Raw genomic sequence first — 17,119 nt, 5'->3', positions numbered from 1 at the left:
AATGTTTATTATTTATTGGTAACATTTAACGATATTTTATTCGAAGGAAGAATATACGCCTCTTTTACTAGTGCGTATCATGATATAAAATATACCTATGTATATTCATAAGATAAAATAATTTCCATATCCACAAACTGTTTAAAGAAGAAAATTTATCCGAGTGTCTCGTATGAACGAAATATCCACATAAAGAATAATTGCTAGATATTGCATACGTATTTTTAAACACAATAGGGATGTTTATACCATTTAATATCTCAGTAAAATCAAATAAAATAAAGATGTCATGTTTCAAAAAATATAATCAAAAACGAATTAATTAATCACATGAAATTGTATAGTATTTGTGAATTATTAAATTTATTATGAATAGTAAATTTTCGTCGTTGAATTACATATATACATTTGTATGTAAATAAATGTGTGTATGTAGTTGAATATCAAGTAAGTATTCAAATATTCTTTTTACTATATTTTTATTATATTATAAATATTATTAATAGTTATTGTTTAAATATGAATACTGAGTAATTAATAACGAAATATATATATAGTTATTTTCATAATTTATTAATTTATCGTGGGCATACATGTGTAATTATTTTTATTATTCAAAACATGTACTTAAGAGGGCTGGACACCAGCGCCTTGTCCATACAAACGTATTACACTTCTCCCTTCCTCAATTATGGCACTAGAGAAATTATTTTTTATTATGCTATGGATATCCACCATTGGGATGCATCTATCGTTTTATTTTTTTTTATTCGTTATTTTTTATATGAGCTAGGAGCCACCAAAAATCTATAAAATCGCCTCGTTTTTACACCCACGAAAAGAGTCCAGCGTGCTTATTTAACGATCGATTTTTAAAAAAATACGCACATAGTTGCACAGAAAATATCTTTCTCATACCAATGATGAAACTTTTTTAAAAATTGGTCCAGTTTTGGAGGAGAAAATAGAAGAATACGAAACCTCGATTTTGTCGATTTAAACAACGTATTATCTGGTCGAAGCGCAACTGTCGCATTCACTCAATATATATATATATATATATATATATATTGATATATATTGTAGCATTCACTCAATATATACATTCACTCATTATATATATCGAAGAAAGGAACGGCAACAAAATTAAGGTTTCGGGTGTACAGCCCTCTTAATAAACATCTTAAATAAAACGAAAACATGATGATAAATTTCTTTTAATGGTAAATTTAAATATTGCTAATTATTATACATTAAAATTTCATCTATCAGTGGAATTTTGTCTAAGTTGCAATAGTTGATTACGAGATACTGATGTCAGAGCACGATTTGTAATTTTCTTGAGGTCCACAGCCCAAAGCAGCGGTTCCATCAGCGCATGTTCCCCAAATATTAGCTGCAATAATAAACCCATGTAAATACATTAAGGAGTCAACCGCAAATATTCAACACTGTCAATATTAGAATAAATATGCTATACCAGCAGTGTAGGTCCATTGCAATACACAGTGTTTGCAAGTAACACCAGCTGGCAGTCTGAAGGTAACGTCATGATCTCCGAGGAACAATTCAATTGTGTGTCTGTCTTCACCGTTTGCATTCATCATGAGTCCATTGTTGAAGCACTCATCTGTTTCCCGACCGTATCTATCAATGTTGCACAGCCTAAACTGGAAGAATCCTTTGTGGTTGGCAGTTATTCTGACTTTGATGGGAATCAACGAGCCTGCTTGATAACTGAAATCGAGAAATCGATACTTAATTCATTGTGTTTGTTTTTAAATTTTAGATTATATCAATTCAAAAAATAAATATACTTTTTGACAATAACTCCTTGTCCAAATTTGCCTCCAAGCTCGTGATTTCTGGGTGTAGGATCAGCAAAATTGTTTCCGCAGAATCCACACTTACCATTATTGCTTAGGATTCCCTGAAAACAAAAATTCAACTCATTTAAACTGATCATAGGTCAAGTTTACAAGAGACAAGCAATCAATATTTACCCCAATTCCTCCACACCATTGTTGATTATCACTGTAATCAGCTGGCGCTGATGGGTCTACCCTCCATCTGGAGCCTCTATTGACTGGGTCCATGACCATTCCATGACCCAGTACCCCGAGGGGTACAATTGCCAAGAAGCAGAGAGCGACAATGCACTTCATCATGTTGAACAACTCTACAACCAACAAGTGATTACAAAATATTACTCTTGGTCTCCCTTTTATATCGATTGATTTTAATATTCTTAATCTCTTTACGACAGGGATTTTAATTTGAGATTGATCAGCGATAATAGTCATCTTATCGTCGATATGATGTAATCACTTAACATTTCATTATAATTAAATGTAAAATAAAAATTCTACAAAGACAAAGAAAGTTTGAAGATCTTTAATTTATTACTAATGCAGACATTTTATTTACATTAGACGCTCAGTTATGTTAATAATTCATCTTTCAAATTCTTTCCAAGCATTTGTATTCTACAAATTCTCTAAAATCGTTTGTCCAATGTCTATTTAGCCGTTCATTTTTATTACAAATATTATATTACATTATTTAAGAATGTCCAAAAGTAAGTAACAGTACCAAAATGTCCAAAAGGGAGGACTATGGAAGAAAACGATAGATATGATTAACCTCAAAAATATTATAGTAAAGAATAAATTATTCTGGATATGTTTTATTTTTTAAATAAACTAAATTGAAATAATTAACGAAAAAAGTATTCTCAAAATCTAATAAAACTTTATTTGAACGATCAAGAAAACTATAAAGCGGAAAGACAAATCATTTTTATATAGGTTTTTCCTTCCAAATTGACCCTTTTTCATTTCAAATTGACCCTTTTCTATTTCAAATTAAACCTTTTTCATTTCATATTGATTTCATTTCAAATTGACAGTCTAAAGGGGTCAATTTTAAATGAAAAACCTATATATGTACAAATGATTTGTCTTTTGAAAAACCTGTATAATAAAAAAAATGATCCTACGCACACTCATATGTATGTATGCTCATAATATTTTAGGAAACTGTTAATTGCTTATATTTTATCTCGATGGAATTATAGAATCAAAACAATAGAATTAAATGATTGCACACTTTGATTAAAATATTTGTTTAAATGCTTTTATTTTTTTGTCATTTCATGATTGATTAATATGTAGTAATAGTGCACTCAAATATGTATCATAAAAAAATTTCCACAATATGTTTCAGTTGATGATAAACAAAAAAATATTTGAATATAATGTCTATTACGTATATCGTTCATAATTTTTAGAAGGACTCAAACAAAATATGTACATATATAATATGTATGTACATACATATATACATATGATAAGTATGAAAAATATTGTACATATATTAATGGAATTTTTCAGATTTTTTTTTGATTTGCGTAGTTTTTAAGACAGCATGTGATAAAATGCCAAATTTGGTGGTTCTAAATTGAATCCTATAAATTTGCATAGTGAATAAACTATATTACATAGAACTTTACATAGTTCGCTACCTGCGTTTTTCCGACAAATGGGAACGGGAACGGAAACGAGAACGGGAACGGGAATTGCATGCGTTATTATGGCATTGCAACGCATGCCGGGGTTCAGCTAGTTATAAATAAAATCGTTGAATTGCACGTATTTTTTTGTTAATTTGGGATGTGTTGAGTACTATAGGAAAAATTACCACATGGCAACATTCAGGGTAGCAATGTAAAATTCTTTAAATTTGCAGTTCTGTATTTGCACTATTTTCATTCAATAGTTTTTTCAAGTCTTAAAAATATCTGTATTTTTTTTTTTAATGTTCACAATCCAATCCAAATTTCAAAAAACTTAAAATAAGTTTTATTAACATTTAAAATTTTAAATATCAACTTTCCTGCACCACAATTATTATAATTTGATATTGAAAGATATTCATCAAGGAGCACAAAGCTATTTGTATAATTAGTCTATACTCTTCAGGTATAAACACAGATTACCTAAACACAATCTGCTTTAGGTCATCCACTTTAGAGAGTCTTTAATTAATATTATGTATTAGATGTATTATGAGCATTTATAAGAATATTGTAAATAGGTTTTTGTGCTCTTTTTCCTATTACGCTGTACATATTAACATTATAATAATATAATACTATGATTACTAACAAAATTAATTTAAAATTGTAAAATAGAAAATGATCAGTAGATCAGTAGCTATTAAATAAAATAGATATAAGATGTATTGTGAACATAATTTAGTAATAATAAAAAGCATTTAAAAATCAAATTTGTATAATTCCACAAACATTAAACCGAACGCCCGGTAATTCAACGAGAGATCATTAAATGTCGATGAATACTGTCTATTTACTACGATTATTTTTAATATTTTTTTTATAGAAAGATGCTGTGTGATAATTTGTTTAGAATCTATGATTATCACAATCTAATTAATAATGATAAGAATATTCTATTGTTATCATAGTGTGATTTATATATAAAAGGAATTCGAATTGTAAATTTTATGTCACTCTACGGGTGTTTACAAATAATTCAAGATGTTGAAATTCGTCGTTATTTGCTTCTTGGTCGCTGTGCCCCTCTATGTCCAAGGACATGGCATGGTGATGGATCCCATCAACAGAGCTTCGAGATGGAGAGTCGACTCATCAGCACCAGCTAATTACAACGACAACGAGCTCTTTTGCGGAGGCATTGGAGTAAATTCAACTTTAACAATTTTGTCTTATGCATATAAAATTAAGTGCAAATAATATTCCAATTTGATGTGATGTTGTAGCCGCTGACGCAAAATGGTGGAAGATGTGGATTTTGTGGAGATAACTTTGCTTCCCCGGCTCCAAGACAACACGAACTGGGTGGCAGATATGGACAAGGTGTCATCGTTAAGAGGTCAGTACTATTTGCAAGTTTAGTTTCAGTTTTAATTAAGAATCGGTTTATTTTTTTTTGTTTTTTGGTTTAAAGGTACCAACAAGGAAGTACAATTAAAGTGGTGGTGAAAATTACAGCTAACCACCGAGGCTATTTCGAATTCAAAGTGTGTAACAGGGATAGATATGGTGGAGAATCAGATGCTTGTTTCGATAATGTTTTACTGACATCAACTACTGGTGAGACCCAACATACCTTCCCAGATTACCTCGGAGACCACGAATTTAATCTAAGACTTCCTGCTGGGTTCACTTGCAACCATTGTATCTTGCAGTGGACTTACTTCGCACGTAAGATTTTCATTCTATTCTTTGCCTATAAATTTAATTTCAACACTTTGTTCAAAGATTTTCCTTTTTCAGGTAACACTGGAGAAAGATACCGAACATGCTCTGACATCACCATTGCATAAATGACCTATTTTTTATTTTTAGTTGGCAATTACTGATTTATAGATTTAAAAATCAAATATTTGAATAAATAAAATCAACAACAATCAATATGCTTATTGTTTCCCTTTTTTATTTTTAAATTATTTGTGTTGATTAAATTTTATATACATTGTATATGTACATGATTTTAACTCTATTTAAAGGTTAATAACAGTCTAAATATTTATTTATTGTAATATTACATACAAACAAACTTTTTTTTAATTGCTATTCAGAATGTAGTGCAGTGTTTTTTCCTCACAAAGTCGAATTTTACCATTTGATTAAATTGGACAAGTTTTAGCAACATGTCGTTTTTATTTATTTTGTGACAATCAATTAATAATCCAAACTCAATCTTTGCAATTCAAATTATCGTTTAAAGATTTGTTTGTTTGTTTGTTCGCAATGAAAACTTATTTTTTATTTTATAGCATTTAGAGAATAAAAATATTAATGTTAATATTTAATACATATTAAAATATTACAAGCTGAATCTATGTTTGTATAATATAATTTGTAGTTGCAGGGGGGGGGGAGGACTATGGGGGCGTCAACCCTACCCTAAATTTAAAAAATAGTACATATTTAGAAAAAAAAGCATGAAATAAAAGTTAATTAATTTTTTATTTTATGTAATTCACTTACAAAATTTAAAAACCGTGAGCTTTTTTTTAATAATTCGCAATATGATTCAAAAACTGTTTGAAAATTTAAAAAAGTTTAATTTTTTACTAACCTCTTCTTACTTTCACTTATTCTCTCGAGAAAACGCTTGGCTTGGGGGCTTGTGTTTCAGCCCCCTCCCCTAAAAAAACCCTGGCCACCCCTGTGTGTAGTTTGCTGTCTGAGTTATCTCATTTTAAGCAACGTATCAACAGATTTGCTACGATCACGGAAACATATTAAACATATCGTATCACTCACTTGGGAGTTTGCGATATACCATAAAACAAATCAAATTTGGCAAATCTATAGATCTCCATAAAGTTACTTAAAAGTCTCCATTCTTTCACGTTATACTATAATGTTTTTACAAAATGACTATCTAACAAATTCATGGAACTTCAAATGCTTTAAAAGTCACCCAAAAAATCACAAATTATACACTGGAAGTTCAACTTTTTAATATAATATCGTTTATTATAATATTTTTAATATAAGTCGATTATCTGGTTACATTATCATGACAATATAACCAGATAATCGACTAAGTCGCCATTTATTATTCGATCTTACTAATCAGTAAATATTCCTAGCAACATGTAATCCAATCTCCCTTCTTGGCGGCGTTGATATATCAAAGAAGAAACCAAAATTTGTAGTTTAAAAGGTAATATGTGGGGGGTGGGGTGTTGAAGTCAACGCTTCTGATTAACAAAAATCTTTTGTTAATCATAAGAAAATTTTTTTGATTTTTAAATGCTTTTTATTATTACGAAATTATGTTCACAATACATCTTATATCTATTTTAATAGCTACTGATCTACTGATCATTTTCTATTTTACAATTTTATTTTATTTGGTTAGTAATCATAGTATTATATTATTCTAATGTTAATGTACAGCATAATAGGAAAAAGAGCTCAAAAACCTATTGACAATTCTTATAAATGCTCATAATACATCTAATACATAATATTAGTTAAAGTCTCTATAAAGTCGATGACCTAAAGTGTGTTTAGGTAATCTGTGTATATACCTGAAGAGTATAGACATTTTATTGTAATCACCAAGACTCTTCACAAGTGTGTTAGTATGGTTATTAGTGATTCTGTCATAGAATCTACTGGTTAGTTTGTTAGTAATGTCTGTAACAAACGGAATATTATATATGGCATGCATTTTTTTCAATTTAGTATATATGGGTGTATTATAAATTATTTTTAGGGATTTATTTTGTATATAAGAAAATGGTATTACGATAATAAGGAAAGAAAATAAATTATTCATAATGTTTAATGAGATTATTTAATTTTTTTATACATGTATTATTTATGTAGGTATTAATTAAAGTTATTTCATTGAATTGTGATGTCAGAGCAAGTCCTGTAGTTTTCTTGTGGTCCACAGCCCAATTGAGTGGTTCCATCAGGGCATGTTCCCCAGATATTAGCTGATTCAAATATAGCAATTAGTTATAGCAAGAATATAATAAATAAATAAATCAAAATAGTTGAAAATATCTTAAAAATACCTGCAACGTAAGTCCACTGGAGCACACAGTGCTTGCAAGTGAGACCGGCTGGGAGCTGAAGATCAATGTCGTGATTTCCTAAATGCAGACCTATCGTGTGCGTATCTTCTCCGCTAGCTGTCTTCAGTCTGAGTTCATTGTAGCACTGATCAGATTCACGACCTCCATATTTGTCTAAATTGCACAGTTGGAAGTAAAAGTAACCTTTGTGATTGGCAGTGATACGCACTTCAACTGTTATTTTACTTCCTGGGGTATAGCTAGGATATTAAATATAGTCATCAATATTAAATTTCATTGATATTTTTTGTATATACATATGTAAATCAGTATTACCTTTTGACGATAACGCCTTGCCCATATCTGCCACCGAGTTCATGAGCTCTCGGTGTTGGATTTGAGTATCCATCGCCGCACATTCCACACTGTCTTCCAGCACCCATAGTTCCCTTTGTGATGAAGATAGAAGATGTTAATTTGTATTTTGAAGTTGGAATGTGTTGTTTGATATTGTTTTATAGACTTACTCCTCCACACCACATTTGGTTGTCTTCATAATTGGCTGGGGCTGATGGGTCAACTCTCCATCTGGATGCCCTGTTGACAGGGTCCATCACCATGCCATGCCCCTGAACATAAAGGGGCACAGCTACCAAGAAACACAGTGCTAGTACAAATTTCATTTTTGAGAAAGTTTGCACGTCCAAAACACGAGCGAATGACCCGTGTCAATCGAAAATACCTTTTATATTGAGAATTTCTCATATCGAATATAATATCTATAAAGTTATTATCGTTGTGATTAATCAGGATTAAAAAGAACATTTTTTATACACTTAAAAAATTATCAACGAATCAATATTGATAATCAATTATTGTAATATTATTTAATTAATATTTTACTGCTATCAATGGAAGCTGGATGTATTGTTTAGGATGCATTCATTTTTTTAAATAAAAGTCGAATATGATTTAAGATTGCTATCAATGTCAAGATCTGAAATTGTATTTGTGTTTGGAGATGTGCCTATGATATAAGATTGATTTTCTCCATATAAAAGAGATACAGGGGATTAGTTACACGTCATTTCTATATTGTTTCTTATTCAATATGTTGAAATACACTCTAGCTATTTGCTTTTTGGTGGCTGCGCCCCTCTATGTCCAAGGACATGGAATGGTACTTGATCCAGTCAACAGAGCTTCAAGATGGAGAGTAGACTCATCAGCGCCTCCCAATTACGGCGATAATCAGCTTTGGTGTGGTGGCGCCGGGGTAAATTAACACTTGATGATATGTATGTCTTATCGTGACACAAAAATTAATCAAGCTTTTGTAGGCCTTGCAAAATAACGGTGGAAAATGCGGAATGTGCGGCGACAACTTTGCTATGGCTACACCTAGAACCCACGAGCTTGGTGGAAAATATGGACAAGGTGTAATCGTTAAGAAGTAGGATTCACTTTCAATTTAATCGATTTGTATTATGTTTTGAATTCTTATACATGTCGTTTTCTAGATATCAACCAGGCAGTGTGATAAATGTAGAAGTCAGAGTGACGGCGAACCACCGCGGCTGGTTCGAATTCAGAATCTGTAACAAGGACAGGTATGGAGCAGAATCTGACGCCTGTTTCAATGACATTCTCTTGGCATCACCTAGTGGAGAAATAAAACATACCTTCGAGGACTATCTCGGCAATCATTATTTTAATTTGAGACTTCCTAGTGGACTTATATGCCAACATTGCATATTGCAATGGACTTACTTTGCCCGTAAGATATTTAGTCTACTTTTTTCAGTAGTTTCAATCATAAAATTGTACATAATGATTTTTTTCTTTTTCAGACAACACTCGTGAAAATTACAGAACGTGTTCTGATATTTCCATCTCTGCTTAAAATAAAATACATACATACTGTATAACTTCCTATATTTTTTAAATAATAAATTTAAATAATAGAATTGCTTTAGTTTCTATGTGATCAATTTACATAATTTATTGATAACAACTAGAAAGAATTATATATGTATTCTAAGAATACAAATACATAATATAGGTATTACAATATGTCTGTCAGGCGAAGACTCACTGATGCTACATTCCTTTTTAAGCTCCTAAATGGTTTCTTTGATTGTCCCAATTTACTGAGTAATTAGGTATACTAGACACATTGCACTCTTTTCACTTAATACTTTCTAAACCAATTCCCTAAAATATTCCTATCTACAGTGTGTTTATCGTATGATTAACGGGGAACTGAATGACGTTGATCTATTCGGTATTTCCTTGCATCAATCAGAACTGCCATCAAGAGAAACTATTATTTCTATTTCTATTATATAATCTTTATTCAATATTATATCACTTTATGTTTAGTTATGTACTGTTCTATTAAGTCATAGTTTACTCATGTTTTTGTTTTTATTCTTTTCTTTTTCATTTGTTTGTCTCTATGTACCATTTTATGTCATTTGTAAAAATCTATAATTGGGCTCAGATGTTATTTTATTTCGTTACATTTATTCTTTATTTTTAAACATTTCTACATCTGTTGTCTGTTGATTTTTCAATAAATAAATAAATTACTTTGAAACAACTATAATAGTGGAAAAATTTAATAAGCGCTTCACAAAACGCTCAAAACCCACAAATCTTAATTAAAACGAAGTGATTTATTGGGGATATGTTAGTTTAAAATTTTCGTTTGATCTGATTTTAAAGACAAATCAGTATTTTTTATTTTTCTAGGGCTATTTAGTTCATAACTAAAAATTCTCAAATGTAGTTCAAAATACATATTTTAATGAACAGACGGGAACTTTTCTTTTAAATTTCCATACATTACGTACATACATACATATACAATAGTATAATATAATATAAATATGTGATTATGGGGGACGGTTAGAATGAAACGACGGAATTGTTGTAGACACACTATTTAATATGGCGGGCGGGAAGGAAGTAAAGTACAAGGAAGTAATTAAAGGTCCCAACCCACAGGATGGTCCAAAACTTAACCAATTCGTAGAGCCCATACATGATGTTAAAAATCTTTATTCGAATAAGCGGAATATCGAAATATGTAGATAGATCGTCACTATATTTCATATTTTTTCGACTACCTAATAGCACTGTTCGACAAATGACGACTTTTTGTTGGTTCAGAGACGAGATATGACTTTTATTATAGATCTATGTCCAGTAAACACGAATCTGGTAGTAAAAAATGTTGATTGGTTCGATATTCGGAGATATATGTGTTTTTTTTTAAATCGCGCGATTTTTCTATATCTTGGTGTTGTTTAGTCGATGTCTCAAAATCTGTCAATTTCCTGTTCAAAATGAATGTGAGAATCTATAGTCGGGTATTTTATCTTTCATTTGTAGTACATTTCAGCTTTCAAATCTCTCTAAGTAGTCGTCCAGTTCAAATCAAAAGTCAAAAGTACGTATTTTCACTTGGGATTTTTTCCCACTGTCAACACTATTTTATATTGAGTATTTTCTATTGAAACATGTTTATTGAGATAGTGTTCTGGCCATACTATTTTTTGTTTTCGTTTAAAAGGGTTAATTGGAAGTGTGCTGAATTTTAAATCGGTAAAATTGCGAGCTTAAAGCTCGTACTCGTATTTACACGAATCTGAATTGCATTAATAGGGATAATATATTAAATTGTCTTTATATGAGAATTCCACAGAAAAATCATATTTTGACTATTCTTGTGGATTAATAACAAAAATTCTATTGATAACTGGCTTAGTTCGATAAAATAAACATATACAAAAATTAACAATGGGAATGTATTTATATGAACTTTTAAGATGAAAAATAAACTAATCACACTAATATCTGAAAGTTAAAAGATTTGATTTTCAACTGATTTTGACGATTAATTGTAATCGCACTAAACAACAACAAAAGAAATTCCAGCACGCAATTTGATTGATTATTTATTATGAAATAATCAATTTCACAGGTCAAAGATAGCAAAATGATATAGATAAAGATCGATGACGTTATAAATCAAAAAACTCTGATTTTCATTATAGATACAATTTACAGATTATATTTCATTATAGATACAATTAAAAAGATAAAGATGTAAATAAAAAAATGAGGAAGTGTTTTTGTAAATATTATACATTAGATATATGTAGCCTTTTAGTACAAAATATGAACATCTATGAAAGGATTTGGGAATTCTAAACAATTCATTGAACACAATGAAGTATTTTTATCGTCGTCATAAGTATTCAGTATTACTTTGATGTTTTTCACGCAAATATTTTTTTGCTTCAACCACGAAATATTTTAATATATTTAAATACTTGGGAGAGGTGACATGTTTATATATGTAAGTATGTACCAGTGACGTGCTGTGAAAATCACCCTGGTTTTGTCGCACCGCCTTATTTACGTGTGCGTGAGAAGGATACAAGGGGACTCGGTATGACGTCACCTAATCTTGCATATCCTGCTCGCGCACAAGTAAGTAAGGCTGTGCGACAAAAACAAGGAGAACTCCACGGCACGCCACTGGTATGTACCGATATGTACCAAATTAAAGCGTTTCTCATTTAAATGTTTATATTTCCTCTGATAGTTATGTTTTATTACCATTTCTACATATACATGTATATCATGCCAAAGAGGAAGATTTCCTTTGTTCTCTTATTTAGATTTGTATTTCTGTTTAATTTAAATTTTAGTATGTTTTTATAGTAAAATAAATATTAGGTGCTTGGGTTTTTATTATAAATTTCTACAGTAAAATATAATAAGCATTTGTACAGAGATTTTAGTCAAAGTATGTAATTTCTTCATGCTGTGATGGCAATGTCAGAGCAAGTTCTGAACCATTCTTGTGGACCACAACCTTGTGCCGCGGTTCCATCCTCGCAGGTTCCCCAAGAATTGGCTGATGACAAATGAAATCCACCGATCAATAAAATAATTGCAAAGGCAATACATTCGCTATGTAAATAAGAGCATACCTGTGGTGTAAGTCCATTGAAGGACACAGTGTTTGCAAGTGAGACCAGACGGAAGTTTCAAAGTCACGTCATGTTTCCCAAGAATATACTCGAGGTAGTATTTGGTTTCACCGCTGGGCAGCGTCAGCAACACACTGTCATAGCACTCTTCTGATTCGGTTTTGAATGTATCCAAGTTGCATACCTTGAACTGGAAGAATCCTCTGTGGTTGGCGTCAATTTGAACTTGAACTTGCATATCGCTTCCCTGTTTATAGCTGTAATATTTGCAAATTGTTCATCATTATCATTCAATTTTATTTTATTATATTATAAATGTACGTATGTGTGCTTTAACTTTTTTTTTTACCTCTTTACAATGACTCCTTGTCCATATTTACCGCCTATTTCGTGTTTTCTAGGTTGGGCATCAGCATAGTTATCACCACAGAATCCACATTTTCCACCGTTGTTTACCCATTGTTGCTATTAAATAATAATGTAATCTTTACAATCCAAATTAGAGTTCTATTATTTACAATACAAAATACATATCTCGGTACATAACTTTTAAATATCACAATTGAGCATACAATTTCTATATTAATGTTGCCATTCGTAAAAATGAATTTTCATATTGTATGCCAATTCAATAAAAATCATAAATATTGCTCAGATTAGCTAATATGAACTGTTATAAAATTTTAAAAGCAATTAGTTTATTTTAATAAAATTTGTAATATGTACAGCAATTAATCTAGTTCATATAATAGAAGAAGAATTGTAAATAGGTTTTTGAGCTCTTTTTCCTATTATGCTGTACATTAACATTAGAATAACATAATACTGTGATTACTAACCAAATTAAATTAAATTGTAAAATAGAAAATGATAAGTATATCAGTAGCTATTAAAATAGATATAAGATGTATTGTGAACATAATTTCGTAATAATAAAAAGCATTTAAAAATCAAAAAAATATAATTGAAGAATTTTTTAATGTGGCAATACATAGTATGATAATTGATTCGTTATATTAGGAGGGAAATATTAATGTTCTATTCACAATTTGTTGCCACAAAAATGAACTGAAAACTTATTAAAAAAGTTACTATTTAAATATTATTATGTTTACACGCATTACATAAAAGCCTAAAGTTGTTGCAACGATTAAAGGTTAAATAATTTCATTACAAAAGTAATATGTAGTGAAAAACTTACCCCAAAGCTTCCACAATAGAGCTGATTGTCGTCATAGTTAACAGGAGCTGAAGAGTCAACCCTCCACCTGGATGCCCTGTTAACAGGGTCCATCACCATTCCATGACCATTTACATAGAGTGGTGCAGCCACCAAGAAACTCAGAACGAGAGCAAATTTCATCATTTTGACGCGTTCAATTCACACTGAGTGATTCAGAATTAGATGAAAAATGCTCTTTTATATTGAATAATTTTTGATCTTTTTGATCTTAAATAGAGATGAGATTTCAAATATTGTACCGCCGATAATCTTTACGATTTCTTATCAATGTTTTTAATTTCAAAATAATGTATGCAGTTTGTCATACTTAAGCAATATATTTTTATATGGATAATTTAACATTTATAAAAAAATATATTTACCTATTCTTGAGATGATTATGTGGATTTTAAATGTGATTTTCATTTAACATTGTATATTATGTACATATGTATGTATATTAAAGATTATTCAGACTTTTTACTATCCATTGGTGAAATACAATATAATATCACCATGTAATATTTCATTCATATCTTCCTCTATTTATGAGTACACATTATTACTAATAGATAGAATCTTATTTTATGGTAGATTATCCTAAATGTAAAATTTAATTAAAAAGATCAATTTTGCTCTAAACTAATTCAATTTAAAAATTTGTTTTGATGATGTTATCTAACAGAGCAAAACAAGAATCAGCACTCTATCTCAATAGAAGAATCATGAACTACAAGATTCGCATTTGATATTGTAAGATTACACTGTAAATGTAATCATTCCACTATAAAAGGACTTGAATCTCGCATTTTGAACTTTGATTGATATAAACAATGTTGAAATTTGTAGTAGCGTTGAGTTTCCTTGTGGCTGTGCCACTTCATGTCCGGGGTCATGGGATGCTTTTGGATCCCGTGAACAGAGCCTCCAGGTGGAGATATGATCCAACAGCTCCTCAGGACTATGACGACAATCAACTATTCTGTGGAGGATTTGCAGTAAGTTCTATAATGCATTCAGAATATAATAAATTTATCTTTCATCAGTAGTACTCATATTGAAAAAAAAATGGTTATAGCAACAATGGTTGTCTAACGACGGAAAATGTGGTTTCTGTGGAGATAATTATATTGACGCTACTCCAAGAGCTCACGAATATGATGGAGAATTCGGCCATGTGATTGTCAAAAGGTTTAATTTTTTATAAATCTACAGTATTTGTATTTCAGCTGAGGTATACTTATTCTAACAATGAAATGTGTCGTTTCAGTTACCAACAAGGAAGTATAGTGCCCGTGCAGGCTCGTATCACAGCAAATCATCTAGGTTTTTTCAAATTCAGGCTATGTAATCTAGACAAATTCAAAACGGAATCAGAGGAATGTTTCGAAGATATTCACGTTCTCATGCCTAATGGTGATGACAAATTCGCTATCGAATCGCATTTGGGTGATCACAATTTATCCATAAAACTTCCAGGTGGTTTGACCTGCGAACATTGCATATTACAATGGACTTATGTCGCTGGTATGTATCCGATTATATTTGTATAGTTTATTTTTATTCAAACCTACATATGTATATTGGAAAATCTTCTTTTTAGGAAATACCTGGGGTACTTGTGAAGATGGTACGACAGCAAAAGGATGTGGCCCTCAAGAACACTTCAGAACATGTTCTGATATTACAATCACATCGTAAACTGGATTAACGTGATTTATCATATTTTGAATATATACATATCATATTTTGTAAAATTGTGTAAACAAATATGAAAATTTATTGAAAATAAATAAAGAAAAATTAAAAGAAGATATTTTTTTTCATTATTTCAGAAAACCAATTACAAGTTTCACATGCATTTATTGAAATATTATAAAAATTATGATTTTAATAAAAGTATTATTGAGTATTTTTAATTATTATTGAATATATTTATAATAAATATATTATTATTATGCCCACTGATATTCTGTGTGTGAAATTGAAATGGATTCGATACATCATACATGTTTCGGTACTTGTTGAGTTTCGCATATCGTGTTTAGCAGTGCTTCCCTACATTTTTGAGCCACGTCCCAATTCAATTCCTATCCTATCAAATCTTCATGCTCCATATCATAATAAAATATCAAAATTAGCTTCAAGAATACGATTTTTGCTTGCATTTCGTGCAGAAAACAATGACTTTATTGTTGATATTTTTAAAAATTCCTCTTTTAAATTCTTAAATTAATTAATTAAATTTTTTTTTATAATTTCGTTGGTCAAACAGTGTTCACAATGAACATCATGATTGACCGATATAAATCCGAATTTTAAATAATCGTCCGAGTGCTGACGAACTTTTTTCTTGTTTTTATTTCTCAGTTTTGCGCACGGGGGCTAGGAACACGGCTGTTGCCAAGATTTTTTTAAGGGGGGGGGGGCTAAAACACAAACACATCTCCTCCCCTCTCCCTAAGTGATTAAAAATTTAAAAAACGAAATTTTTTATAAGCTTTTGTCCGTTTCTAGAATTCATGAAAAATTAAGGTTAGTGTATATAAATACTAGTTACATATTCTTCCGCAAATTTAAAAGAAATATTTATCCAGGGAATTTAATTCATTCACTTTTTTGAACCAAATTATCCAATAAATTTTGTTATTTTTTGGAAAAAGAAATTACGTCTAAAATACGGTTTTCTTGTTTCTTTAATAAAATAAATAAAATATGTTTGCTAAATTCAAGGCGAAAATAATTCATTCACGACGGTGTGATATAGCTTCTCATAATTATAATATACTAATGTTTTTATTTGTAATATAAACCGCTTAAACATGGCCAATCTAATAGTAAACATTTTGTTAAATTTATTTGAATATTGTAACGTGACGTCCTCCCAGCCGTCCCGTCAGTTGGCAGCAGTAGCCTGTTTTTTCGAATGGCAGCCCCGAGAACTCCTGCCGCGGGGAAAATAAGACGAGAGCCCCCCCCCCCCCCCGTATCTCTCCCGAGCCATTCCCATCGTGAACGCGCCCAGAGACCATCCCTCTGTTGTTGAACCGTGGGACGGTTTAGTTTATCATCACTCCCTCCCCTGAGTTCCACCAGTTCGTCTCCTGTATCTTCCACGCAGCTTCATACCGACGTGCGGGTTAACCTTTCCGTGGTAGCCAAGCGCTCCGGAAAGCCCATAGAAGCATCAGCCGCTGGAAGACAGACCAGGTGACCTGATAGCCAGCTTCACAACAGCTGTGCGCGCATCTATAGACAACGAGGACTTCTGATCAGGAACCTTAACGACAAATACACGACATCCCAG

General features: G+C 31.0%; 6 protein-coding genes across 6 annotated transcripts; 3 read left to right on the top strand and 3 right to left on the bottom strand.

Moving 5' to 3' along the window:
* Nucleotides 1-288: 288 nt before the first annotated feature.
* LOC143920638 (uncharacterized) lies at nt 289-2,216 on the bottom strand. Its single transcript, XM_077443598.1, has 4 exons — nt 2,004-2,216; nt 1,818-1,930; nt 1,481-1,737; nt 289-1,396 (listed from the first exon to the last, which is right to left on the bottom strand). The coding sequence occupies exons 1-4, from the start codon at nt 2,166-2,168 to the stop codon at nt 1,302-1,304; spliced, it is 630 nt and encodes a 209-aa protein (XP_077299724.1). The 5' UTR covers nt 2,169-2,216; the 3' UTR covers nt 289-1,301.
* A 2,290-nt stretch (nt 2,217-4,506) lies between these two features.
* LOC143913076 (uncharacterized) lies at nt 4,507-5,880 on the top strand. Its single transcript, XM_077432670.1, has 4 exons — nt 4,507-4,720; nt 4,801-4,913; nt 4,989-5,245; nt 5,318-5,880. The coding sequence occupies exons 1-4, from the start codon at nt 4,559-4,561 to the stop codon at nt 5,365-5,367; spliced, it is 582 nt and encodes a 193-aa protein (XP_077288796.1). The 5' UTR covers nt 4,507-4,558; the 3' UTR covers nt 5,368-5,880.
* A 1,450-nt stretch (nt 5,881-7,330) lies between these two features.
* Nucleotides 7,331-8,352, bottom strand: LOC143913299 (uncharacterized). The gene is made up of 4 exons (XM_077433000.1): nt 8,112-8,352; nt 7,921-8,033; nt 7,585-7,844; nt 7,331-7,503 (listed from the first exon to the last, which is right to left on the bottom strand). Exons 1-4 carry the CDS (start codon nt 8,265-8,267, stop codon nt 7,409-7,411), a joined length of 624 nt encoding a protein of 207 aa, XP_077289126.1. The 5' UTR covers nt 8,268-8,352; the 3' UTR covers nt 7,331-7,408.
* Nucleotides 8,353-8,644: 292 nt separating this feature from the next.
* Nucleotides 8,645-10,191, top strand: LOC143914057 (uncharacterized). Its single transcript, XM_077434150.1, has 4 exons — nt 8,645-8,860; nt 8,925-9,037; nt 9,105-9,361; nt 9,435-10,191. Exons 1-4 carry the CDS (start codon nt 8,696-8,698, stop codon nt 9,485-9,487), a joined length of 588 nt encoding a protein of 195 aa, XP_077290276.1. The 5' UTR covers nt 8,645-8,695; the 3' UTR covers nt 9,488-10,191.
* A 1,194-nt stretch (nt 10,192-11,385) lies between these two features.
* LOC143915185 (uncharacterized) lies at nt 11,386-14,330 on the bottom strand. Its single transcript, XM_077435674.1, has 5 exons — nt 14,196-14,330; nt 13,792-14,040; nt 12,940-13,055; nt 12,591-12,847; nt 11,386-12,514 (listed from the first exon to the last, which is right to left on the bottom strand). Exons 2-5 carry the CDS (start codon nt 13,954-13,956, stop codon nt 12,417-12,419), a joined length of 636 nt encoding a protein of 211 aa, XP_077291800.1. The 5' UTR covers nt 13,957-14,040; nt 14,196-14,330; the 3' UTR covers nt 11,386-12,416.
* A 290-nt stretch (nt 14,331-14,620) lies between these two features.
* On the top strand, nt 14,621-15,723 carry LOC143915189 (uncharacterized). Its single transcript, XM_077435689.1, has 4 exons — nt 14,621-14,810; nt 14,891-15,003; nt 15,083-15,339; nt 15,416-15,723. The coding sequence occupies exons 1-4, from the start codon at nt 14,646-14,648 to the stop codon at nt 15,511-15,513; spliced, it is 633 nt and encodes a 210-aa protein (XP_077291815.1). The 5' UTR covers nt 14,621-14,645; the 3' UTR covers nt 15,514-15,723.
* The last annotated feature ends 1,396 nt before the right edge of the window (nt 15,724-17,119 follow it).

The sequence above is a fragment of the Arctopsyche grandis genome, chromosome 1, assembly GCF_051622035.1.
Source record: "Arctopsyche grandis isolate Sample6627 chromosome 1, ASM5162203v2, whole genome shotgun sequence".
In the NCBI taxonomy this organism is placed as follows: Eukaryota; Metazoa; Arthropoda; class Insecta; order Trichoptera; family Hydropsychidae; genus Arctopsyche; species Arctopsyche grandis.
Note: the sequence above shows the minus strand (reverse complement) of the source record. Positions and strands in the feature narration are given on the sequence as shown.